This window comes from Sycon ciliatum, chromosome 1 (assembly GCF_964019385.1).
Source record: "Sycon ciliatum chromosome 1, ocSycCili1.1, whole genome shotgun sequence".
Taxonomy (NCBI): Eukaryota; Metazoa; Porifera; class Calcarea; order Leucosolenida; family Sycettidae; genus Sycon; species Sycon ciliatum.
In genome coordinates this window covers 94,097,803-94,123,290 of record NC_088643.1, presented here as the reverse complement: position 1 = coordinate 94,123,290, position 25,488 = coordinate 94,097,803, and the positions used below count along the sequence as shown (strand labels likewise).

At 50.1% G+C, this 25,488-nt stretch overlaps 1 protein-coding gene and 1 long non-coding RNA gene across 2 annotated transcripts in view; one reads left to right on the top strand and one right to left on the bottom strand.

Moving 5' to 3' along the window:
* LOC135806592 (von Willebrand factor-like) overlaps positions 1-25,488 on the bottom strand; it is a 140,491-nt gene that overhangs the window by 44,773 nt on the left and 70,230 nt on the right. Inside the window, exons 69-76 of the mRNA XM_065320794.1 lie at positions 22,340-22,449; positions 21,581-21,680; positions 20,627-20,670; positions 19,519-19,612; positions 19,084-19,115; positions 10,118-10,160; positions 9,464-9,501; positions 7,144-7,222 (exon numbers count right to left, since the gene is read on the bottom strand). Coding sequence (XP_065176866.1) covers positions 7,144-7,222; positions 9,464-9,501; positions 10,118-10,160; positions 19,084-19,115; positions 19,519-19,612; positions 20,627-20,670; positions 21,581-21,680; positions 22,340-22,449 — 540 coding nt within the window. The remainder of the gene's footprint in view (positions 1-7,143; positions 7,223-9,463; positions 9,502-10,117; positions 10,161-19,083; positions 19,116-19,518; positions 19,613-20,626; positions 20,671-21,580; positions 21,681-22,339; positions 22,450-25,488) is intronic.
* LOC135806595 (uncharacterized) lies at positions 587-3,407 on the top strand. The gene is made up of 2 exons (XR_010551250.1): positions 587-1,012; positions 2,855-3,407. It is a non-coding gene; the product is annotated as an uncharacterized LOC135806595 (long non-coding RNA).

Below are 25,488 nucleotides of genomic sequence, written 5' to 3'. Positions count from 1 at the left end.
GTAGTCGACACGTTGTTGATACTTCTTTGACACGTGATCCCGTCAACCGTCTGCTTTGTGCCAAACACACTCGGAAACGCCGATGTCGCGTACGACAAAGACGACTATCCCGTACGCGAAATAGTTGAGAACTGCATGACGTGGATCTGACGGCAAGGACAACTGCGAGGAGGCCCCTTTCGGTACCCCTGACGGGAAGGAGAACTGCAGAAGTCGACGAAGTCGAACGAGGAGGCCCCTTTCCGTACCCCGTACTGCAAAGTGCCATTGATGGATGCCTTTTGCACCTGGAACGATCCCTTAAACGCTGTCGCGGCGACTATCCCGTACGCGAAATAGTTGAGAACTGTTGACGTGGACCTTTTGCACCTGGAACGGCCCCGTAAACGCTGTCGTGTCGGCGGAGTGAATGTGCAGGGTGAAAAGAATTGCTGCAAAGACGTCCCCTGGCCCTCTAGGCCTTTGGAGACATCGTCGGCGGACTGAATGCGCAGGGCGAAAAGAATTGCTGCAAAGACGTCCGCTCTAGGCCTTTGGAGACATCGTGGGAACTCCTTCCGGTACTATACAAACTGCTGACGTGGCCGTGGACATGTACATATATGGAGACATGGTGGGACTTCATGTACATGGATACATGGTGGGAATTCCTTCCGGCACCCCCGTACTGCAAAGCCAACGGTGGGGAAGGAGAAGTGCAGACGTGCAGGAAGACGAACGAGGAGGAACCAGGACGAGCGAGCAATGGCAGGACTAGCTGGACCGTAAGTAATAGCTGAATTGCGCATGACAACTTGACATCCATGCGGAACTCGCCACTTGCCACTGCATATTTCTTGTCCACCAACAATGTCTCTCCTCTGTCCCCTGTGTGTCCACGGCCCTGTTGCTGAATTGGCCCGATGAATCGAATGTCTTCCGCAACTGGAACGGCCCAGTAAACGCTGTCGCGTCGGCGACTGAATGCGCAGGAGGGAAAATATTGCTGCGAAGACGTCTCCTCTAGACGACGGTAAGGCACCCCATTGATATGTTGCCAGTGTGTGTATCACGCGATGGTGAATGAGGAATGACGAAGGATACGGTGGGACTGTAGACCCGTTACCTTCTACTAACACGTTATCAGGTGGAGAGTGTCTTGTACTCACGTTATCAGGTCGAGAGCGTATTGTAGTCACTCTCTCTCTATTCCTGTACTTCATTACGCTTAAGGTGTACGTATAACTTCTCCAAAAAAATTAATGGTCTACAGTCGTGTCGGAAGGGTACGGTGGGACTGTAGACCTGTTACCTTCTAACACGTTATCAGGTGGAGAGTGTCTTGTACTCACGTTATCATTATATCAGGTCGAGAGCGTATTGTAGTCACTCTCTCTATTCCTGTACTTCATTACGTTCCAGGTGCACGTACAACTTTTCCAAACAATTTTATGGTTCACGTCTTCAGATAGAGAGCGTATTGCACCCACTGTCTAGTTTCTGTAGTGCATTGAGATTTTGTTCATCGCACATGAAAATGGATACACAGACAAAGCAGGCCAAGTACATGGCGAGATGTCGCCAGAAGAACGTCTTCAGATAGAGAGCGTATTGCACCCACTGTCTAGTCGATTTTGTGGATCGCACATGAAATGGATACACAGACAAAGCAGGCCAAGTACATGAGAGAGTGGACGATGTGCGGATCGACACGGCCTGCGGGTACTTCATTAAAGTTACCCGTGACATAACTAGGATAAAAGTTAATCACTGCAAAGACATTGCCAAGTATGTGAGCACTTTGGACTTGACAGAAGAGTGCACGGGCGACGTTGACAAAACATACTGCGGTGACTGTCACTATCATGACAGCAGGGCACATCGCACGCAGCATCGCAGATCGTGTCGAATTCCGCATCATAATATTGCAAAATTGCTCCTGTGCATGCAAGTGGATTTCATTGCACTTCTCAGTTTGGGAAATGCTCGATTATGACAATTCTGCGTGTGAGTGCACTAGCCCTGAACATACATGTAGGTGACTGTAGTACTGTACTATGTTCTGAGTCAGTGTGTGCATGCGGGATATTACGCATGCGCACGTGACGATGTCGTTGGTTGTTGTTTGAGAGACTGATGAGCAAGAATGTGTTTTCTATGGTAGCTGTGAGACTGAGAGTGTATTCTAGTATCGTGGGACGCAGTTCCTACAGTGACCCGTTTGTGGTGTCTCATAGCTAGCCCTTTCCCAAAGATGCTCGCCACTTTTTTCGGAACTTTTCGTTGTTTAGGAAGAAATCGCAACTTTCTTCATTTTCCGGAACTATTTCGCAACTTCTCCGCAACCTTGGCGCAATTGGCCCCATGGCATGGGGTCAAAAGGTCAAGTCACCGACTACATGTTGCATTGTTGGACAAATACATACTCGTGCTCGCTCATTTCTCGCCTGCCTTCAGGCTCATTTCTGAGAAACAGTAGATCAACGGTACTTGCGATAATTATGTGCATTCCCTTTTCCGTGCACTGTAATGATGTACCTGTAGGATACATGCAACAGGCTACTGGCACTGTGTAAAGTGGTGGTTCACACCAGGAAGGGGTGTACGAGTTTGCTGTCGCAGCATCGCTGCATTTCTGCTATTTCTGCTCCCTGTTTTGTAGGTTTTGCACAAGAACTCTCCAATTTTGAGTTGCGATATTGGCAACTTTTAAGCTTTTTCTGAAAATATGGATGCGATTTCAGCAACTAGCACTTGTTTTGGCACGGTTGGGAAAAGCATAAGTTGCGAAAAACTATGGCATCTTTGGGAAAGGGCTACTCATAGCCTACCTCATGACCTTCTGCTTTCTTTCTTCATCACTTGTATCTTGCAGGTATATCATCCCGTGACGACCACATTGAAGTCTGAATTTGAAGTGTGAAGATGCTTCAGCAACCACATCGTACTTTTCCATTGCTTTCATTGTGCTTCTACTGTGCATGTGTGTAACTTGTGGGGTAAACATGTGATGACATTGTATGCTGGCGACACGGTCAGATGTTGTCCATGCGTCTAACGTACACCTGCATGTTATGCATTGAAAAGGATTTGCCACTTGCGATCCTGGGACGAGTATCAGGTCACCTTTGTCCTGTGTGGCACTGGGCTGTATCAGATTGCTGTTCACTTCTCTATCTGTTGGATGTGTGACTTTCTGCAAGTTTCTGGTGTATGATGGCCACTTCCTGGCTTGTCACTTTGTATGATATTACATTCTGTATTCGCTGCTTCCATGGCGTGGTCTGCAAACTGCAATCCTTGGGCAAATGTCATGTTTGCTATTTTGTCCTTTGGCCGTCAGCTTGTCTACACGCTGTAGTTGAATTATTTTTGTTTCACAACTGACTTCCTCAAGTACGGTGGCCACTGCTTTGCATGGCATTATACATGAAGAATTTCCTGTTTGTGTCGTGTGCATGTGCGTATGTGTGCGTGGCCACGTGTGTGTGCCGTGTGCATACGCATGTTTGTGTATCTGTGTGCGGGGTAGCGAGGCGGGGAAGGCTGGTATGTATCAGTGTGTTATTGCAGTCTCATGGCTACACACAGTACATCGCGCGCGTGGTCATCATGTTTACCTTCTGGGTTGGGGTGGGGAGGGAACGGAAAAAGAACTGAAATTATCCATATAAAAATCGCTCGGTGAGCGGTTCTGAAAAACCTTTACTGGTACTGCCCCGTCGTAAAAGTAAGAAATTAGAACTGGCCCATTGTCCCCCCAAATGCGAACTGATCCACCTAAATCGCGAATGACGGGACCCGAACGCACCAGTAGCACGAGGTTCCTGCCTGTGGATGCAGATGGGGACGTCGGTCCGGACCATAGGCCATGTACTGTTCTAGCGGTAGGTGGTGTTACCCTATGCTAATTGCTGTCCTGTGCCCTCCCGACCTCGTGCTACTGGTGCGTTCGGGTCCCGTCATTCGCGATTTAGGTGGATCAGTTCGCATTTGGGGGGACAATGGGCCAGTTCTAATTTCTTACTTTTACGACGGGGCAGTACCAGTAAAGGTTTTTCAGAACCGCTCACCGAGCGATTTTTATATGGATATGATCTTGCGTTTGAAAGCCCTATTTTAATACTGCGGGCAGCTGTATGTGGCCAGCTGTGTCTGATGGTACGGTACGGGAGACGGTGTCGTATTACCCTCGATCGTACCTGTCCCGTACCTATCCCTACCGTACCGTACCATCAAAGACGGCTGGCCACAATGCATATTCAAATAGGGCTTTCAAATGCAAGATAGTGCGGGTTCGAATCCCAGGTTATGTCTTAAAAAAAAAGGAATTTTTTAAAGACCGGGGGATGCATGCAGGGCGCGATAGTGCGGGTTCGAATCCCAGGTTATGTCTTTAAAAAAAGGAATTTTTTAAAGAATTTATAACATCCCTATGCTTTTTTTTGTCTAGGTCATCAAGGCAAAAAAAGCGTAGCTTAGGGCCCTGAGCTTCCAAGCTCTCTCGTATTGGCCAAGTCCCACTGAATATGTCATGGGTTGTCTGATGATTGCATTGTGAAAGAAAGTCTGAGTTGCAACGAACTCTGTAAACCTCCTTTGAGCATATCAATCCATCATGTGTCATGTGTCATGTGTCATGTGTCATGTGTCAACTGAGAAGATACATGTATATATGCCTCCTTATACAGCAATTCAACCTCCACCACATGCGCTCTCTGGCCGACCTCATTATACCAGCAACATGACTACAAGTTGGCAAGTTGTAGATACTGACAAAATCAATAAAATGTCCTCCATACAGCGATTTTTCAACCACTAAGGTCTCATCAGTGAGGGTTGAGAGTACTGAATGAATGGCTAGAGTTATTTAGCAGCACTAGTTACAGAGAAGACGGCACTGCTAGGCGTCCTAAGTGTACTTTGAAGTACTGAGAACAAACATTGTAGAGATGCTGAAGGCGGCACAACAGATTCTAGCACTCTAGAATAAACCGAGCATAGTGAAGATAAGGGTGACAGTTCAGACGTTGGGCTCTAACACGACACTGCGAGTAGTAACGCGAGAGGCACCGGGGGGCATTTACTAAGTGTTAGCACTTAGCACGTCTGTCACCTCAAGGCGCGGAATCGTGCTTCTTTGCGTTCACAGTTATTATCTGTAACTAGTGATGCTAACTAACTCTAGCCCTTCATTCAGTGCTCTCAACCCTCATTGATGAGACATTTATGGTTGAAACAGCGCTGTATGAAGGACATTTTATTCCCGTAGCTATGCAAAAGACGTTACTTCAGTAACGTCTGGCGCTAGCCAGGGTCCACACAGCTTTAATTCCGTGTTTGTTTGTTTGTGCCATCGGCATGCCTGGCGCTATCCCGTACCTGTCCCGTAGCGTACCATCAAGGACAGCATCGGCATGCCTGGCGCTACTCCGTACCTGTCCCGTACCGTACCATCAAAGACAGCTGGCCACAATATTCAAATAGGGCTTTCAAATGAAAGATCATAACGTGAAGCAACTTGGAAGAATGAGTATGTATGCAAAGTGTATGGGGGGAATGCATGCAGGGCGGTAGTGCGGGTTTGAATCCTAGGTTATGTCTGCAGGGCGGTAGTGCGGGTTTGAATCCTAGGTTATGTCTGCAGGGCGGTAGTGCGGGTTTGAATCCTAGGTTATGTCTTGAGTCCTATTGCTGGTGTGATGAGGTCGGTCAAAGAGCGCATGTGGTGGAGGTGATGTCACTTCTCTGCGGTTGACGTCACAGTATAAGAATTAGCAGAGAAGTAGTGTTCTCTGTCCACCCGGGAACGGGTACGAGGGAGCACGGTGTGGGATAAAGGGGGGTGACGAGTGCAGGGTCGGCCTCTTTTGGCTTTGTGCGGAGAGTTGAGTGAGAGTGCCCACCCACCCACCCCAGTAATCATCATGTAATTTCATAATATTATATCATCGCTTGTATTGTTCTAGAGCTGTGTGGATGCATAAGGGTCTAATGTGGTTTTTGGTTGTACATAGCTGGAGTTTTTGTTGGACTAGGCAATGGTTTTGTATAGTCATGCCCACGGAATTGTGTGCAAAGAAGATAAGTTGGGGCGCTGTGCTATGGTGGCCCCCACTGGCAATATTGACGTGTTCAATAGTGGTGTACACGTATGAGTGAATGTGCGGATGTGTGCGAAACGAGTGGAGTGCAGGGTGGACAGAGAAGAATTGCTTTATTGCTAAACATGTGGTACAGGTAGAATTGCTTTATTGTAAACATGTGGCAGAGGTAGAATCGCTTTTTTCCCGTAGCTATACACAAGACGTTACTTTAGTAGCGACTGGCGCTAGCCAGGGTCCATGGCCCTTTATTTCATATCTGTGTGTGTGTGGTCGGGGGGTGGGGGGAGGGTCCTAGGGCATCATCACATGACGTGCCAGGCCTGGCTGGCTATCCCGTACACGTCCTGTACAGTACCGTCAAAGACAGCTAGCTGGCAGTGGCTACATACTCATACAGGGCTTTCAATGGCAGGATCATAAAGTGAAGCAATTGGGTAGAATGTGTATGTATGCAAAGTGTATCGAGGGAATGCATCTTTTAATAAGCTAGCACCATAGCGTAATATTATATCTACTTAGTAGAACGTACCTGTCTGGGTGACTGAGAGATTGAGATTTGAGTTATGTATCTATGTGTGCTTATGAGATAAGTTTCTTTTTAAAAAATTACGAACGAGAGGGCTTGAAAGCCCAGGAGCCCTTGCTCTGCTTTGATTTTACCTGGGTCATCATGTGTGTTTTCGGAACTGATGGAAACGTCTTAGCGATACAAAAACATGTGCCCCATAGTGAAAGACGTTTCTATCAGTGCAAATAACACACATGACCACCTAGGTAAAGACAAAGCATAGCGAGGGCTCCCTGGCTTTCAAGCTCTCTCTCTCTCTCTCTCTCTCTCTCTCTCTCTCTCTCTCTCTCTCTCTCTCTCTCTCTCTCTCTCTCTCTCTCTCGTTGCTTCGCGGGCCAAAAGCTGCTGCTTACTGCTTAGTACATGCATACTGGTGACTGGATAAAATCAATGTGTGTTCAACAGTGACAGCAGACAATCCAACATACAATCAATGTGTGTTCAACAGTGACAGCAGACAATCCAACATACATTTACTGTCACACTCACTTCTTTTGGCACAGAATTTCTTATCAAAGCAGTTACAGGGAGTACCAGTTCCATTCTTTTCCACCACCAATGTTCCGCACTGTAGTCAGAGAAGATGATATGGACAGTTGAAAAATGGCAACACACTGTTAGACCACCTCAACCGTGCACGCTGTTAGACCACCTCAACCGTGCAGTGTATGCCAGTCAGCAGCACCGGGTGGGACAGCAATTGCTTTGATTCCTTTTGGTCTTTTTCATTTTTTTCCCGCACACATATCACACACGTACACACGCACACACGTACACACACACACACACACACACACACACACACACATCCACACACACACACACACAAACTCACGCACGCACGCACACACACACACACACACACACACACACACACACACACACACACACACACATCCACGCCTAACATCACCAATGCCGTGCAACCGACATACGGGAAGAGCAACAACTATCAGCTCCTATTCCTTTACGATGATTTATCCATTTCATCCTACTCCCGTCTTTTCAGGAGTATAAGCCGCACTCATAAATAGGATAGATGTCTGTATTTCCTGGGAAAAAAAATGGGGGTGCGGCTTATACTCCAGTGCAGCTTATGCTCCGGAAAATACAGTAGTTTGATCATATTTATCAGGGTTTGTGACATTAATGCAAAATATTGCAAATCTCGTATAGAGTGAACCTCGGAGCCTTTATCAGTGCACACACAGTGACATGGAACATGTAGAGTAGCTTTATCAGTGCACACACAGTGACATGGAACATGTAGAGTAGCTTTATCAGTGCACACACAGTGACATGGAACATGTAGAGTCAGGGGCGTACATAGGGCGGTTCCCGGGATGCCCGGGAACCAGTAAAATAATTTCGATGTGGGTAGATCTACGGAGAATGTTTTGATCAAGGCCCAGCGTGCATGCAGTGCATACATGCCTTGGCGGCGTAGTCGCCTGCAGTCCGCCTGACCGTCCGAGGACGGTGACAAGGCAAGGTGTAAAAGTGCTGCTGAGGCATTTTTGTGACACAGCGTAGATCTACTGAACTTACTGGGTGCAACGAAGTCTCTACATACGAGTTACAGCGATTCCTCGATCTCAGAGTCATTTCCTTTGCAGTTTGTTTCGACAAAGTTGATTACGTTTTTGACGACGCTTTCGCTTTGTGGAAAAGAAAAATGAAGAGTCGACATCCAGAGGGCCAGCGCTCTATTCAGAGCTATTTTGAGCAGGAGGCAAAGCGTGTAGCCAGTGACGAAGGTCAAGCGATAGATGAGATTGCGGACGCACCTGACTTCCAAGTGGAGTCTGCAACGAGCAGCACAGAGGACGGAATCGTCGGCGAAGCTGTAGAGCGACCGTTGTTGGAAGCTGCTGGATCATCCAAGACTTACTTCAGTGACATTGGAGTGTGTTGGAAAGGATATTCTGAAAGTGTACCTCCACGGTGGAATCCCTGATTCCTCCGAAATTTGCCATACATGGAAAAGATTTCCGTCATTGACAATCATTGTGCGCCACTAGCTGCACTGAAGGCGAAGGATTTCGTTTCCTGTGCGTGTCCAGACGGGTGGCAAACAGCGCCGCTTTCAACTATCCTGGTTGGAGGATTTTCCCTGGGTAGTCTTTTGACCGGCGTTCCATGGTGGCTTCTGCTTGCCCTGTGTAATGTTTGCTCCAGGTGATTCAAAGTTTGGGCAGCTTTACCGCAGTCCTCCCGAGAATATAACCCGACTCAAGACTGAGCGTGTGGATGTGCTTCAGCGACTCGTTTCACGGCATAACATGAAATCGTCCTGCTGAACAAAACATCCATAAAAAATGCCTTGGCAAAGTTCAGTCTTTTTGAATCAAATACGCGTAGCAGTGACATTATCCAGCAGTTTATGCAGAAACTCCATCGGATACGTATAAGAGCACTAGCCGTGTGGAATTATGTTGGTTGATCAGTTTGCATGGGAACCACTCCTAGAGGCGAGCGGTGTACGCCCCTGAGAGTAGTTTTATCAGTGCACACACAGTGACATGGAACATGTAGAGTAGCTTTATCAGTGCACACACAGTGACATGGAACATGTAGAGTAGCTTTATCAGTGCACACACAGTGACATGGAACATGTAGAGTAGCTTTATCAGTGCACACACAGTGACATGGAACATGTAGAGGCCTGGCAAAAAACTGTACGATGCACAGTCAGCACAAACCCAGGTACTGGACCTCAGACCCAGTAATGGACCTCAGACCCAGGCACTGGACCTCAGACCCAGGCACTGGATCTGCACTACACAGTCGTCACTTGTCAAGTACGTACACAGCAGTCGACAGGCTTATCCTGGGACGTGTCACACTCTAAGAACAAGAAATAAGACAGAAACAGAAACACATACTCTGAAACATTGACAGAGCCCAGCTGTGTAACAGCCTGTCCACGTTACACACAGCGCAGGTAATAACCAGTAGGTAGTTAACAACCAGTAGTCAGGGTTCTAGCCCGGTCAAAATAGTAGGGGGGGGGGGGGGGCAGGGAAAACAGTTACCCTGTAAGGTTGTAACCCATTATTCCATTTTCAAAACAACTGTCTTACAATGCGAAATGCAACGTACGGGGCGGACACCTGACTTCACCCCAGACAGATGTGCCTTTACGAACCCTCTAGTACTGACTATCGTCTGCATTTTCGTTGAATGGCATGAAAAAACACAAAAATCGGAAAATGAGTAGGGGGGCGGCACTTTTTCACAGGGGGGGGGGGGGGGCTGCGTCCCCCTACCCCCTTTGGCTAGAACCCTGAGTAGCTAATAACTAGGCATAAGCAACAGAAGGCAGTGCTAGGTGACAACTACATGTACCCAGCACCAGCACCAGCAGCTTCAGCAGAAGCAGCAGCAGCCGCAGCAACAGCAGCAGCAGCAGCAGAAGCAACAGCAGCAGCAGCACCACCACTAGCAGCAGCAGAAGACTTACCTTGGTACGGACAGCCACACTTGCTGTTTTTAAGTTTAGAGTCCTGTGGATTGCAGCAATACACATACATCAATACACATGAGTATACATGGGGGGTACACATGGCTAGTACATGAATACACATGCCTACACATGAATACACATCGGTAAGGTAAGGTTCGCACATCCACGTTACAACCGGCTATACAATCGGTACACATGGATATACATGGTACACATGAATATACATGGTACGCATGAATATACATAAAACCACATGGTAACACAGGAGTACACATGGATGAATATACAGTCAAACCTCTTTAGGACGAACACTGAGAAGGAGAAAATTCCATTAGTACGAACTTGGGCCAATCCTATGGTCGGTGTAGTGTTCATGTGTTCCTACGCGCTGTGGCATTCCTTGGCCACTCCAGAAATTCATGATGCATGTAGTAGTAGTACTGTAAGACATGTTATTATAACGAGTCGCAAATTTAACGATTGTCCAAAATTCATAGGTTAACGAGAAGATATGTTAACGATCTCGCAGTATTCTGCCATATCCACACACAGCATATATGAAGCAGTACGGCTTCAACGGATCTTATTATAACGAAGAAATGTCATCCGTTAAAACGTTAGATTTGCTTCCTCGTTATATATACATGTCTTACAGTAGTACATCGTGATGTTATGCATGTAGCATGTGCCGTTTCCCGCGCGCGCGTGAAACGGACTTCGCGGCTTTTAGTTGCTGTGCATGGTTTGACTCTGGACTCTTGTTGTTTTGGACTGGAGATATCATCAATACTACATTGGCGCTGCGAGCTATTTCGTTCCTCCGCGGCGAGCATGGGTGACCGACCACCCGCCATTCCGCCCCCTGGACCTTTTCCAATTTATGTCTCCCTCTACGATGCCGCCATGCGCTGGCCCGCCTGGACATGGAGTTTCAAACTTTATCTTGCTGCGTCCAAAATTGGCGATGACGACCAACAGCGTGGGCTACTCCAGTACCTGGGAGGAGACGACATCCAGCAACTCGTGCCCACTCTCAGCAACACAGGGGCAACATTCGACGACCTCGCCAAAGCGTTGCAGGACGAGTTCGATAAACACCAAAACAAAACGCTCCTCAGGTACAATTTCCGTCAGCTTCGTCAACAGCCGACCGAGACTATGGCGGGTTTCTGCTGTCGTTTGGGCGACCACGTAAAACGCAGCGGCTTCCCGGATACTGCCGCGGAGAAATTGGCTGTCTTGGACCAGCTGATCATCGGCTGCAAGTCCGACGCCCTTCGGCGAAAACTGCTGGAGATCGATGGCCTCGACTCCGACAAAGCTATGAAAGCAGCCCGCGCGTATGAGGCCAGCATCACCCATGTACTCGCCATCAAGGACGCCTCTCTGGGCTCTTCAGTGGCTTCACAGCAGGACGCCCACGTCGCTTCCCTGGCGTCAGCAGCACCCCAGCCTGCCCATGTGGATGCCCTCTCCGGGTCACAGCGCCACGGCTACGCAGCTGCACGCCAGCCCCAAGCCCAGTGTCCACAGCCTACCTCATCCGGTCTGACCTGCTACCGGTGTGGAAAGCCAGGCCATGCCACATGTGACGCTGCCAAGGGCCAGTTCTGTAGCCGCTGTGGCAAGCCAAACCATTTCGCTGCGACATGCCGCGCCTCGGACTCCGCCATCCAGGCCACTTATGTTCAGGGAACGCCGTCCCCACCAACACTCTGACCAGCACGCTGTCAACAGCGGCCACCATGCCATTCATTCTTTAGAGATTGGCGCAGAGCTGTTTTCTACCGCCTCTCCGCCTCGCCCATCTACGGCACCCTGCCGTGAGGATGCCCGGCGCACTGTGCACGTCAACGGCATACCCCTGACTGTCTTGGTGGATAGTGGTGCCAGTCACAATATCATCAATACTGATGACCTGGCAAAGGTTGCCCCTGGTGCAGCACTTCAGCAAACGGATGTGCAAATCTTTGCTTACGGCTCAACTTCACCTCTTCCTCTTCTGGGTAGCATCACCCTCTGAGTTTCCTCCGCTACCATGAGTTCGACGGCAACATTCCTCGTTGTCGCACACGCGCCACGTACCGCTGCTATCGTTGGCCGCGAGACCGCCATGCGTTTTGGCCTCATCCAGCTGGTCCACAGCATCGAAAGTCCGCAACTGCCAGACGACCTTGCTGAGTACCACGACCGCTTCCAGGGCCTCGGCTGCATCAACGACGTAGAAGCCCATATCCACGTATAAGGCAACGCCCGCCCTGTCGCTCACGCACCATCCAAAGTGGCTGTCCACCTCCAGGAGGACGCACTCGCTGAGCTCCATGAGCAGCTCGCATTGGATGTCATCGAGCCTGCCACTGGCCCCACCCCATGGGTTGCCCGAATGCTGGTCGTGCCGAAGCGCAAGGGCAAAAAGCGCCTCACGCAGGATTTCCGTGATGTCAACGCCGTTGCGGCACGGGAACGCCATCCCATCCCCACGCTCGAGGATATTACTTCCGACATGCCAGGGGCCACCGTGTTCACCGAGTTGGATATGAACAAGGCCTTCCACCAGATCTCACTGGCCGAGTCATCCCGTCTTTTCACCGTGTTCCACACGCCCCTCGGCCTAATGCGGTGCAAGCGACTCGCCATGGGGTTGGCTTCAGCGTCTGAGATCCTCCAGCGGACCATGGACCATGTCCTCGCGGGTCTCCCAGGTGTTCGCAGTGTGCACGACAATATATTCATCTACGGCGAGACGACCCAAGTCCACGATGAGCGCCTACACGCCTGCCTGCAACGCCTACGTGCCCACAATGTTACCCTCAACCTGGCGAAGTGCCAGTTTCGCCAAACCCGCCTGGCCTTCATGTCGACTATCTACAGTCGCCGGGGCACTCAGGCTGCACCACACCACAAAGAGAGCATTGCTGTTTTCGCCACACCCAAGTCAGCTTCCGATATCAAGAGTTTCCTGGGTTTGGCGACATTCATGCGCCATTACATCCCCGACATGGCCACCAAGACGGCACCCCTGCGGAAACTCCTTGGCAAGGGTCAGCAGTGGGATTGGTCACCCGAGGCTCAGGCAGCATTCGATGCCATCAAAGCCGACATAGCAGCTGATCGGGCCCTCGCCTACTTCGACCGTACCAAACACACTCACCTTTACGTCGATGCCTCACCCGTTGGCCTTGGCGCCATCCTCTGCCAGTCTCCTGAAGCAGTCGTCCAGGATCACTCCGAGCTGAAACCAGTCGCATTCGCAAGCCGCAGCCTGACCCCCACTGAGCAGCGTTATTCGCAAACGGAACGCGAAGCCCTCGGTGTGAAGTACGGCTGTTTGCGCTTCTCCCATTTCCTCAGCGGCGACCCCGGCTTCACGGTCCACACCGACCACAAGCCCCTTCTACAGCTGCTTCACCCGTCTTCACGACCTCCACCCCGCATTGAACGGATGGCTCTCAAGGTCCAAGACCTCCACTTCAAGCTGGTGTATGAACCTGGCCCTACCAACCCAGCAGACGTCTTGAGTCGTCACCCTCAGCCACATCCTCCCCTGCCGAATGTTGGTGAGGAGGAGGACACCGCCTATATCAATGCCATCGCGCAGTCCTCTGTTCCCAACGCCCTCCTCTTGTCCGACATCCAAGGCGCAACTTGAGCAGACTCAACGCTCCAGGCCGTGCTGCTGTCACTGCAGACGGGCATGTGGGACGACAAGGCAGTGGACATCCGCCCTTTCTACACGCAAAGGCATGAACTCTCCGCCGCCGACGGTCTCCTGCTCAAGGACCATCGTCTGGTGATTCCACTGTCTCTCCGAGAGCGGACACTTCAGCTGGCCCACTCCGGCCACCAAGGCATGACACGGACCAAGCAACGACTGTACACGAAAGTCTGGTGGCCTGGCATGACGTCCGCTGCGGAATCCCTCTGCCGCCAATGCCTCTCCTGTCAGGCAAACACGCCAACAGGCCCATACAGGCCGGAATCCACACCGACCCCACCATCGACGGCGCCATGGCAACGGGTGTTTGTCGACCTGTATGGCCCCTTGCCAGGCGGAAGCACACTCTTGGTTGCGGTGGACCAACTGAGTCGCTACCCAGTCACTCACGTGTTCAACTCCACTCCCGCTACAGCTGGCGTCCTTGCAATGCTCCGCAGTGCGTTCGCAGCATTCGGCCTGCCAGAAGAAGTGGTCTCTGACAACGGCCCCCAGTTCCGCTCGGCGGAGTTCAATCGTTTCCTGGCCCAGATGGGCATCGCTCACCGTTGCACGCCTCCTCTCTGGCCCCAAGCCAATGGTGCAGTGGAGCGGGTGAACCGCACGACCGGCAAGGTCCTCCGTGCTGCCCAACTGGATGGCCGAGATTTGCGTGCTGCACTTGACGAGTGGCTACTCGCATACCGCACCACTCCCCACCCCGCCACAGGCCCGCCGCCAGCTACCATCATGTTCGGCCGCAGCATCCGGGACACTCTCCCCAGCCCGTGCACGGCCCCAGCACCAGATGCGACCGTCACGGCGAACAAGGAGCATGCGTTCCGCGCCCGCCAATGCGAGGCGGCGAACCACCATCGCAGTGCGCAACCGGCTTCGACCATCACCCTCAAGCCGGGTCAACAAGTTCTGCGCAAGAACGAACGGCAGCACAACAAGCTCGACTCAATCTGGGATCCAGACCCATGGACTGTGGACGAGATGACGGGCTCCACCGTGGTCATCACCCATCCAGTCACAGGCCAGCGGGTCTCTAGGCATGTGTCATTTATGAAGCCGGCTCCCGCTATCGTGGTTCATCCTCCGTCGCCCGAGCCTCCACTACCTACCCCGCCGCCACCACCGACAACACCACCCCTGCCCCACCGGCGGCGTCAGCAGCCACCCCGCTTGGCCAAGGCGGTCCACAAATATGTCCAAACAGCACGCGCCACCTGATGTATGTGTCCATCAAGTCCACCCTGAATCTCAGACTGGCTTCAGTTTTTTCCCTTTTATCCTTTGTGTGACTGTTTACCTGCGCCGCCTTTTCTATCTGTAGCATAGAGAGAGGGACAGCCTGACATCAAGTCATTTATCCATGCCTCGTGTTTTCAGTTTTCCACTTTTCACCCTACGTTTTTTCATCTGTGCTTGGGAGAGATGTAGTGTTCACGTGTTCCTACGCGCTGTGGCATTCCTTGGCCACTCCAGACATTCATGATGCATGTAGTAGTAGTAGTAGTCTGTCCCCGGGGAAAATTGCGATTCCGCGGCCGCGTTTTTTTCCGCGTTTTTTGCGATTTTTTAAAAGACCGCGTTTTCCGCGATTTTCCCGCGTTTTTTGAACTTTTTGTTGCACTACACGTACACACTGTGCACTTTTCGGTCAGCAACGTCTCATCGTGGCGGCTTTTTACTCAAATAATGGGTGCTTTATACACCAGAGACTTGTAACTGATTGATTTCACTACATACTCACTGAAAATTGCCGCATTCACCGCATATTTACCGCATATTTACCGCAAATTCGCCGCAAATTATGCCATATTATGCCGCGTTTTTCCCCGCGTTTTTTGCGATTTTTTTCCGCAATTTTCCCCGGGGACAGAGTAGTACATCGTGATGTTATGCATGTAGCATGTGCCGTTTCCCGCGCGCGCGCACGCGCCTGAACGGACTTGGCGGCTTTTAGTTGCTGTGCATGGTTTGACTCTGGACTCTTGTTGTTTTGGACTGGAGATATCATCAATACTACAGTCAGCCAGGCATCATATCAAAGTCAAAATTATTCATTTACGACCAACTCATGTACTTCCTCCGTATACAAAAACTTCGTGACTTTTTTTGAAAGCTGCGCACAGCTCTGGAATTGTTCCGTTTGACTTGGAGTAACACTCGCGGCATTGTCTAACCTGTTTTCAAGCTATATACAAAGAAAAAAGCAACTCAGACGAATGAGATTGAGTTTTTTCAGAGTCTTCGTCGCTCATGTCATGGTCACCTGACGACGCTGACTCCGCATCGCCAACAGTTGCTGCTTCCGCTCGCTTTTCGTTTAGATTCTTGTCACCTGCAGTGATGATCCGACGCTGGACTTTGGCTACGTCCTCTTCATCTCTATAGCTGTGTACGAATCGGTGTCGATTATAATCAGTTGTTCCAACCCGCGACCTCCATTATGCCGTGAAACGAGTCGTACAAGCAGATCCACACGCTTCGCATTTTCTCGCCAGGATAATCCTCCCAAGCATTCTACAATGGCTTAGAGCAGGTCCCTGCGATTCCCCTTGGCGACAAAGGAGACGTCTGACTGGAGAGAGGCGAAGAAAGCCAGGCCATCGACATTCTGATCCTGAGTCTGCGCTGGTTGCACGACGACTGAAATGTTTCATCTTGCCGTGCGAGCGAAACAAATCTATGTTCTCACGCTGCGTAGATCTATGGGGCCGCGCACCGCAAGTACGAGCCTGGCCAGTTTCAGGGCAGCGAGTGCCGCATGACTCCGTGTTCCAGCCACGAGCTACACTTCGTCACGGTGTCAGTTTCGAGCAAGTAAGTGTTAGTTTTTTTCATTTGACTCTTGAGTTTCTGTCCGCAACGTCCTCACACGCAAGGCGTCCGTGGAGAATCTGTTCGGGATCAACCAAACTAACCTCAACATAGACGTGGGTTGTCGATGACAGCCTTTGGCGCCGTTCGTTGAGCAGGTTCTTGCTCAAAAACACCTTTCAAAAAAGTCACGAAGTTTTTGTATACGGAGGAAGTACGGCGAACTTTCGTGAAGTTTATTAATTATTTTATTTATTTATTGGGAACACAGCCCTACAAGTACAAAGAGACATGTGGAGACAAACACAAGACAAGACACAGGGGATGTAGGGACGACGTGCCGATGTACAGGGAGCAACTCGACCGACCAGGGGTCTCGGCGTTAGCGTTGCAACCTGGCATCGAAAAAAAGGGGGGCCCGGGGGGGGGGGGGGGGGTTGCATGGTCAGGTAGCAAAAATAATAATTTGGTGCGAGAAAGGGGCGCTAGTATTGCACCAAATAATAATAAATACGTGTAATGACTAAACCAGAAGGGAAAATGAAGAAAGAGAACAATAATCATAACAAGCAAGTAGTAGTAGAGAGGTAAATACTAAATGGGTCTCAAATCTCAATATCATCGTCACAGGTACTGTGTGGACCACAGCCATCTCTTTCGGATTAGATCCTTACATACGTTGACCTTGAAGGTTTGGAGGCGTCTTGAATGAGGCTCGTGAAGCAGGAGGTCCGCAGGCAGGTTGTTCCAGGGTGTGATGGCGAAGAAGGGGAAGGATCGCAGGAGGTAGTCAGGGGCTGTGCGAGGGGGTGTCCACTTCAGCTGAAAGGCATGGTGCGTCTGACGTTTTTGCCGTGTGCACATGCTAGCTACGGCAGGGGGCTTGGTTGGTGGCAGCATGGCCTTTACCTGGGGAGGCCCTGGAATGTAGTGCAGCTTGAACAAGTATGACAGGGCTGCCACCATCCGACGAAGCTGAAGACTTTGGAGGATGGTTCCAGGTCCCAGGACATGCAGGGCACGTTGCTGAACCTTGTCCAGCTGGGCCATGTTAGTTGCGGCTGCGCTCGACCAGGCCAGCGGGGCATATTCAAGTAGAGGTCGCACGAATCCCTTGTAGACCGTCACTCGACCATGGTCGTCCAGGATGGGTGCTGCCTTTCGTAGGAAACCCAGCCTTTGGGAGGCGCGCAGTGCAACACTGCGAGTGTGCGCTCTGTAGGAGAGAGTAGGGTCGAGCATGACTCCCAGCAGCTTCAGGGTATCTGTCTCCTGGAGTGCTTCACCTCCAAAGGTGACTGGTGGAGTGCAGGGGGGAACGTGCTTGCGATGTAGAGTCATGCGCTGTGTCTTGGCTGGCTCAAAACAGATACGCCACTTGCGGCCCCACTCCTCAAGACTGTTGAGGGACCCTTGGAGGGAGGCGGTGGACTGTTGGAGATCGTCAGTTGGCTGTACTAAGCTGTAGAGTGTGGTGTCGTCTGCAAAGCTGCTCAGCTGCGTTCCTGGAGTTAAACATTGTTCAATGTCACAGGTGTATAGAAGGAAGAGGCTGGGTCCTAGGATGAAGTGCTGGGAACGCACAGCTCTGCCAGCCCGGACCGACCTCTGTTTTTTCCGGGTAATGGTCAGCCTCTATCACGACCGACATTTACGACAACTGTGAGGATGTTGCTCCGCTGACCAGTCGCGGTGTTGACTCGGCATTGTATGCTGGCCACTCATTCCGGATAGGTGCCGCCACCACAGCAGCGCTGGCCGGGTTGCCAGGCTCCATAATCAGAGTGGCGGGCAGATGGAAGAGCGATGCCTGCCTGAGGTACATTCGTACGCCGACTGCAGCCAAGGCACGGGTAACTGCAACAATGGCCTCAGCCCCTGATATCAAATTCTGACTAGCCTGCGCTGCTTGCAGACTGCACGGGTAACTGTTCTTATGGCCCGTTCTGGGAGTGCCGATTTACGGAATATGCTCTCAACTAGTTTTCCGCATACCTATATTAAGCATTTGGCAGCTCCATGCAGAGTCATCTGGCGGCTCCATGCGGAGTCATTGTACGCTTGCTTCGATACTTTAACCAGTTGCTCGTAGCGGCACTCCCGGCGTAGTCCAACATACAATGTCATGTACTGTTGCTCTGTTGCAAGGTGTGTGTGTGTGGGGGGGGGGGGGGGAGGGGGGATGCTAGTCTGGATAAAAAGAACTCCAGGTAAGACAAACAAACTTGCTCAGTCCCTTGAAGTTCGTCCTAAAGAGGTTTGACGGTACATGAATACATAAAATGTAATACACATGAGTACAGATATGAAAAATCTCCCATTCATTCTAAACGATGATTTATCCATCTCCTCTTCTTTCTTCCTACTAGTTTGATCATATTTATCAGGGTTTGTGACCATGGGGGGGGGGGGGGGGGGCGGGGGGATGATGAGCACGTACCGAGCAATTTCTGGTGGGTGGCGATTTGCACTCTGCAGATAGTGAAAGAGACAAGAGAACAACACATGCAAATCAAACAGATGAAACGTGCATACACACAAGGCAAACGTCGTGCCATGCTACCGCCATACACTCGTTCCGCCATAACACTCTGTTCTTGTTCTGGACCAAAAGGAGATCTCCAGTGCCTATCCCAGACACGCATGCATCTTACACATATCGTGTATCCCATACACGCATGCATCTTACACATATCATCGTCTACACACCAATACTAGCAAGACAAAGCACACATCAACTATATAGGGTGCACATGCACGCACACGCATGCACACACGCACACACACGTATACACACACACGTATACACACACACACACACACACGAGGCACACACGAGGCACACACGAGGCACACAGGTAATGTCACAGCTTACTGCAGGTGTACTTATCACAACAGTGTGCAGCGGAGGCGGAATTGTTGCACTTCCCCTTGGTAGCAGGATTTAACACCCTCCACGGATCGTCGCACTGCACAATACATACATGTACACATGTACAAGAAGTAAGATGAAAACCAATTCATGCAGTGAGAAATTCGAAGCAGCAGTTACCTCAATGAGGCATATGATCTGAAAACAAAGGCTAAGGAGCTAACACCAGTACAGCAACATTGCACAGGCAACATCAGATCAACATCTGCACGCACAACATGCAAGCCCAATGCAAGCATGGCTTGTGCAGTGCTATGTTTGAATCCATAGTCGGTCTGTACATGATCTGTACGCCATACGCTGCTCTGTGTGTACTACACACTATACATGCATGCACTGTGCACTGTTGTCAACTGCTTTGCCATGTATACAGCATTCTGTAGTGTTTGAAGTAGAGCCCGTAATCTACTCTGCTAGCTATGTCAGTTATTGCTTTCCTGATTTCGAATAGTTCCTTGCTTGTCATTCTGAAGTATAGTATCTGCTGTAATACATTCAGTGCTCTTCCTCATATAGTTCTCTGTCGATCTTATTCTGGCGAATATAACATGCACAAAGCGGCATGTTTTGCCAGTATCATATGTACCATATGTATATGTGTGTTGTTGTACTGCTGGAGGAGTGAATCTCGTTAGACTACTGATAAGCATGCACCGTGGATACAGGCTATTAGTGAGAATGTCGGCACATCCTGTATACAGCACGGTACATGTGCACATGATTGGCTATTAGTGAGGATGTGACCACGCTGAGAGAGAGAGAGAGAGAGAGAGAGAGAGAGAGAGAGAGAGAGAGAGAGAGAGAGAGAGAGAGAGAGAGAGAGAGAGAGAGAGAGAGAGAGAGAGAGAGAGAGAGAGAGAGAGGAGAGAGAGAGAGAGTGAGAGAGAGAGAAAGAGAGAAAGAAAGAGAGAAGAGAGAGAGAGAGAGAGAGAGAGAGGAGAGAGAGAGAGAGAGAGAGAGAGAGAGAGAGAGAGAGAGAGAGAGAGAGAGAGAGAGAGAGAGAGAGAGAGAGAGTAAGCTAGAGTAAGCTAGAGTAAACGTCAGATCTTACTCCTGCACAAGACGGAGTTGCTGCACAGTCACTACAGTTGCACACTGTAGCCAGTTCATAGCACACAGGACAATTGAAAGCACACAGAACATAGATGTCATCACTAGGCTGTTGCACAGAAGTCTCACTGTGACTTGTGACTTACTAAAGCAGAAACATATTTGTAACAACAACAATTTTGGTAAGGTGACTAAACAAATCTAAGTAGCTGCTGTCATTCCGCCGGAATACACTAGAATACACTAGAATACACTAGAATACACTAGAATACACTAGAATACACTAGAATACACTAGAATACACTAGAATACACTAGAATACACTAGAATACACTAGAATACACTAGAATACACTAGAATACACTAGAATACACTAGAATACACTAGAATACACTAGAATACACTAGAATACACTAGAATACACTAGAATACACTAGAATACACTAGAATACACACTAGAATACACTAGAATACACTAGAATACACTAGAATACACTAGAATACACTAGAATACACTAGAATACACTAGAATACACTAGAATACACTAGAATACACTAGAATACACTAGAATACACTAGAATACACTAGAATACACTAGAATACACACTAGAATACACTAGAATACACTAGAATACACTAGAATACACTGCCGTAAATCCCTAAGCCTGACACAAATCATTTGCACAAGAGCGAGCGTACATTCATCTATGTAAAACATGGTAATGTTAGCTGAGTACACCCCTGCATGCCTGCATGATTGCATGCCTGCATGATTGCATGCCTGCATGATTGCATGCCTGCATGATTGCATGCCTGCATGATTGCATGCCTGCATGATTGCATGCCTGCGTGATTGCATGCCTGCGTGATTGCATGCCTGCATGATTGCATGCCTGCGTGATTGCATGCCTGCGTGATTGTATGCCTGCGTGAGTGTATGCGAAATGTACTCACCACACTGGAAAGCCTCCACTGTACAGCACGGTGACCCAGCATCATTCGTGCACGACTCGTTGAACACCGACTCAAAACCGATCGATTCAAGCTTTAAACTCTACAGAGATATGCAACAAGCAGGTGAAAGCAGAACATACTTTGAAGATGATTATTAGCGACAAAGACGAGGTTTGCTTTCCAGGAAAAAGCCACTACTTCAAGCTTGCAGCATGACACATTCCACATTGTACCGGTGGACCATTTCCATTGCCATCATAATATTGGGCAAGCCGCTGCCCGTTTGGTTTGCGATGCTAAAATAACAACAAACAAACAACAGCAGCAGCCGCAGCAGCAGCAGCAGCAGCAGCAGCAGCAGTGGCAGCGGCGGCAACAACAACAACAACAACAACAACAACAACACGTATGCCTGATCGCAGATATTGTTTTTTCGCAACCACTGACGCCTGCTACTATCCTCAACATAACATCTCCAGCTTGATCTGGTCTAGTTTCTTTCTTCAGCAGCATGAACCATGAGCACACATCTCTCTCTCTCTCTCTCTCTCTCTCTCTCTCTCTCTCTCTCTCTCTCTCTCTCTCTCTCTCTCTCTCTCTCTCTCTCTCTCTCTCTCTCTCTCTCTCTCGCCTTTGCCATCCATCTTTCCCTCTGTCCATTCCTCTCCCTCCCTCTTTCCTCCATCCTTCCCCCTCCCTCCTTCGTCCCCCCCCCCCCCCCGAAACAGAACACAACAAGATAGACCCAAATAGACTTACAGTATTTACAGTATTACACTGGAAATTTTGATCATAGTGTTTTGCCGTGTTTGTATTCTGCTTGACGTGCTGTGACCGGAGTCCAGCACAAGTGGTATCATTCACACATTCTGCAGAACCAATTACAACAGTACGCACCAGACACCATTAGCTAGTGGTTGCCGTAGCAATTGCAGGGTGGAAACATACATACAGCCTACAAGAGAATACTCCTTGTCCTTGTGCTCAGCAGAGTGGGAACTTTAGAGGTGTAATGCAAGCACATAGTCTACTGATCATAGCACATGCTATTGAAGGTCAGAGCAGCTAGCTAGCCAGAGTGTGGGAACCATTCACAGTATTCACTACATGCTTATTAAGACCATGACGCAAAACCCCTCCATATTCCAAAGGCTCAAGACCAATCAGTAGGAGACTGAATATGTATGTATTGTGTGTGTGTGTGTGTGTGTGTGTGTGTGTGTGTGTGTATGTGTGTGTGTGTGTGCGTGTGTAGCATTATAGTAATAATGCAGATTAATGGGTGCACGCGGCTGCTTCGTGCTACCACTCAAACTATGCTGCTATGAACGTGCGCTGTACGTGCTCACATGGTACTCTATGCATCGTGGCATTCTATGTGTCATACAACGTGACACTCAACGCGACATTCATTCATGCGCGACGCTCAACGTAGGCGGCATGCGTCGTAGGCACTCAACGTGTCATACTAAAGTTTGGCATTCATGCGTGTCGCTCGCCTCCGATGTGGAAGGCGTGTGGCAGCGTTATGATGACGCTTGCTCGTAACTTAACGTGGGTGGGTTTGGCGGTGTTATGATGGCGCTTGCTTGTAACTCAACGTGGGTGGCATGCATCGTTGCATGTCTTGCTAGAGTTTGCTCTGCTATATATTTTCGATCCGTTCTGTGCGACGATCATTCTTCCTTGCTCGTAGTGTTTCGATTCGTTCTGTGTGCGGATCACTCTTGTCAGTTCATTGTGTTTCTTGCTTGCTCGTAGTGCTTTAGAGTTCGTGAGTTTCTTGCTCGCTCGTAGTGTTTCACAGTTTGTGAGTTTATTCGCTCCTCGCCGCCTTGTCTTCGCGACGCCATGGCTGCCTATACTGACGATGAAATCCGCGCCATGACGGTTCCGCGTCTCCGCAGCAAACTCTCGCTGTTGAGTTTGGATACTTCGGGCCAGAAGGCTGCCCTCGTTGATCGCTTGATTCAGGCCCAAGTTCATCACGCTGATCCCTGCGAGTCTGCAGCGAGCACGGCGAGCGGAGCAGGCAACAGAGAACGCGAGCCGTTGGCGCCGTCTGTGCCTCCGACGTCGGAGATAACTCCCGACGCAATCCGCTCCACCATAGTATCGGTGGTGTCGGAGACTTTGCCAACACTTCTGGCGGCCATGGTTCCTGATTCTCTGCCTCATAGTCATACGAACTCGACTCCTCTCCCAGCCAGCTCAGGTAGCAGCAAGTCGTTCGCCGCCCACCTGGGAGCTAAACATCGCGAGCGGATTTTTGATGGGTGAGTTCGTGGAATTGAGTGAGCTCTTGCCCTCTGTGTCTTGCTCTGTGCCGCACGCCCGCACACAGAACGTGCTCCGTTTTGAGTCGTCGGATGGGGGCCCGTTGCGGGTGGTCGAGGACGGCGCTGCCCGCGGCAAGAGCAGGCACGTTCACGACCTTGCGACGTGGGTGGAAGCCTACACGATCATGAGCCAGGTTATTGTCGACGTGGCCCCGCACAGGTCAGCGGAGTTGCTGTGTTACCAGGGCCTCATCCTCGAGGCTAATCGCAGATTCACGCCTGAAGGGTGGTTGGAGTATGACAGGAAGTTTCGCATCAAGGCTGCTGCCGACTCGTCGCTGAAGTGGGACATTATCGACCCAAACCTGTGGCAGCTGGCGACAACAGGACGCGCTCGGTCTGCCTGCATGGCATGCGGCGCTGCACATCCGCCTTCTGCTAATGGACGCTGTCCTTTTCGTCCCTACCAACAGTCCTACCAACAGTTTTCTGGCTTCGCTAGTAACTCCAAGGGCTCAGCCTCCCCAGGACAGTCGGTCTGCCGCAATTTCAATGTGGGTCGGTGCTTCGACCCTTGCTCCAGGTCCCACATCTGCCAAATCTGCCGGGGTCGCCACCCAGCTTCCCACTGTAAGGGTAACACCACCAGCTCGGGGGCGGGTGGTAAACCCAAGCAATAGGGCTGCCAACATCATGCCAGCCTTCAGTGTCCAGAGCGACACTAAGGCCACCGTCCACCGCACACTGCATAATACTGTACATTCTGTTCATACGCCTCTGCACGTTTCCCGTTTTGCGTCCATGCTTGCTTCACATCCTGATCAGCAATTCGTCAATTATGTATGCAACGGCCTTGCTTACGGTTTCTCTGTCGTAAGACTGTAGTAGCCCCGAACCTCACCTCTTCAGCTCCTGTCATCAATCCATCAAGTACTACTATTACTTGGTCTACTTGTCATTGGTGGGGTAAGGAACTCCCACACACACACACATCCATAGTGCATCAATCAATTTGGTGCTAGTGCCTGTCACTTTCGAGGTGCACCACCCACGTACTCACAGGCTGGCCTATGCTCATGCTGTTGCAGTCTCCTCTAGTTAGTATGGGGGTTAGCACTGTTGCAGTTCACACTGCCATCCCAACCAGTGTGTATAACCAGCAATTGACGTGTTGCACGTATTCAAGTGTTCAGTCCAATAACAGATTTGCTTGGGCCACTCTTGTCCAACCATTTATGTAGTTTTCCAGTATAACCTCAACCTCTCTGGCCCGACGTCATTTAGTCTCTGCCCCGACGTCATTTAGTCTCTGCCACACTGACAGGCGTTGCGTCCTCCAGCACGAACTCGCCTGCCTTCTAGGCCAACTCACATTCGCTACCCACCCGTACGTTATTATGCCCTGCCTGTCTGACCTTGTCAAGGCCACATCTGAGTTCATCTCACAGAATGCTGCACCTCTCAACCTCGGTCAAGGACGACCCTGAGCCGGTGGCACCAGACTCTGTCAACGTATTGAAGGTTGGCACAAGCCGTTCAGTTCTTCTGTGGTCATGGCACTCATCTGCACCCTCTACTTGTGTCCAGTACTACTTACTGTTTTGAGCATCACACCTGCCAGTCACCTCC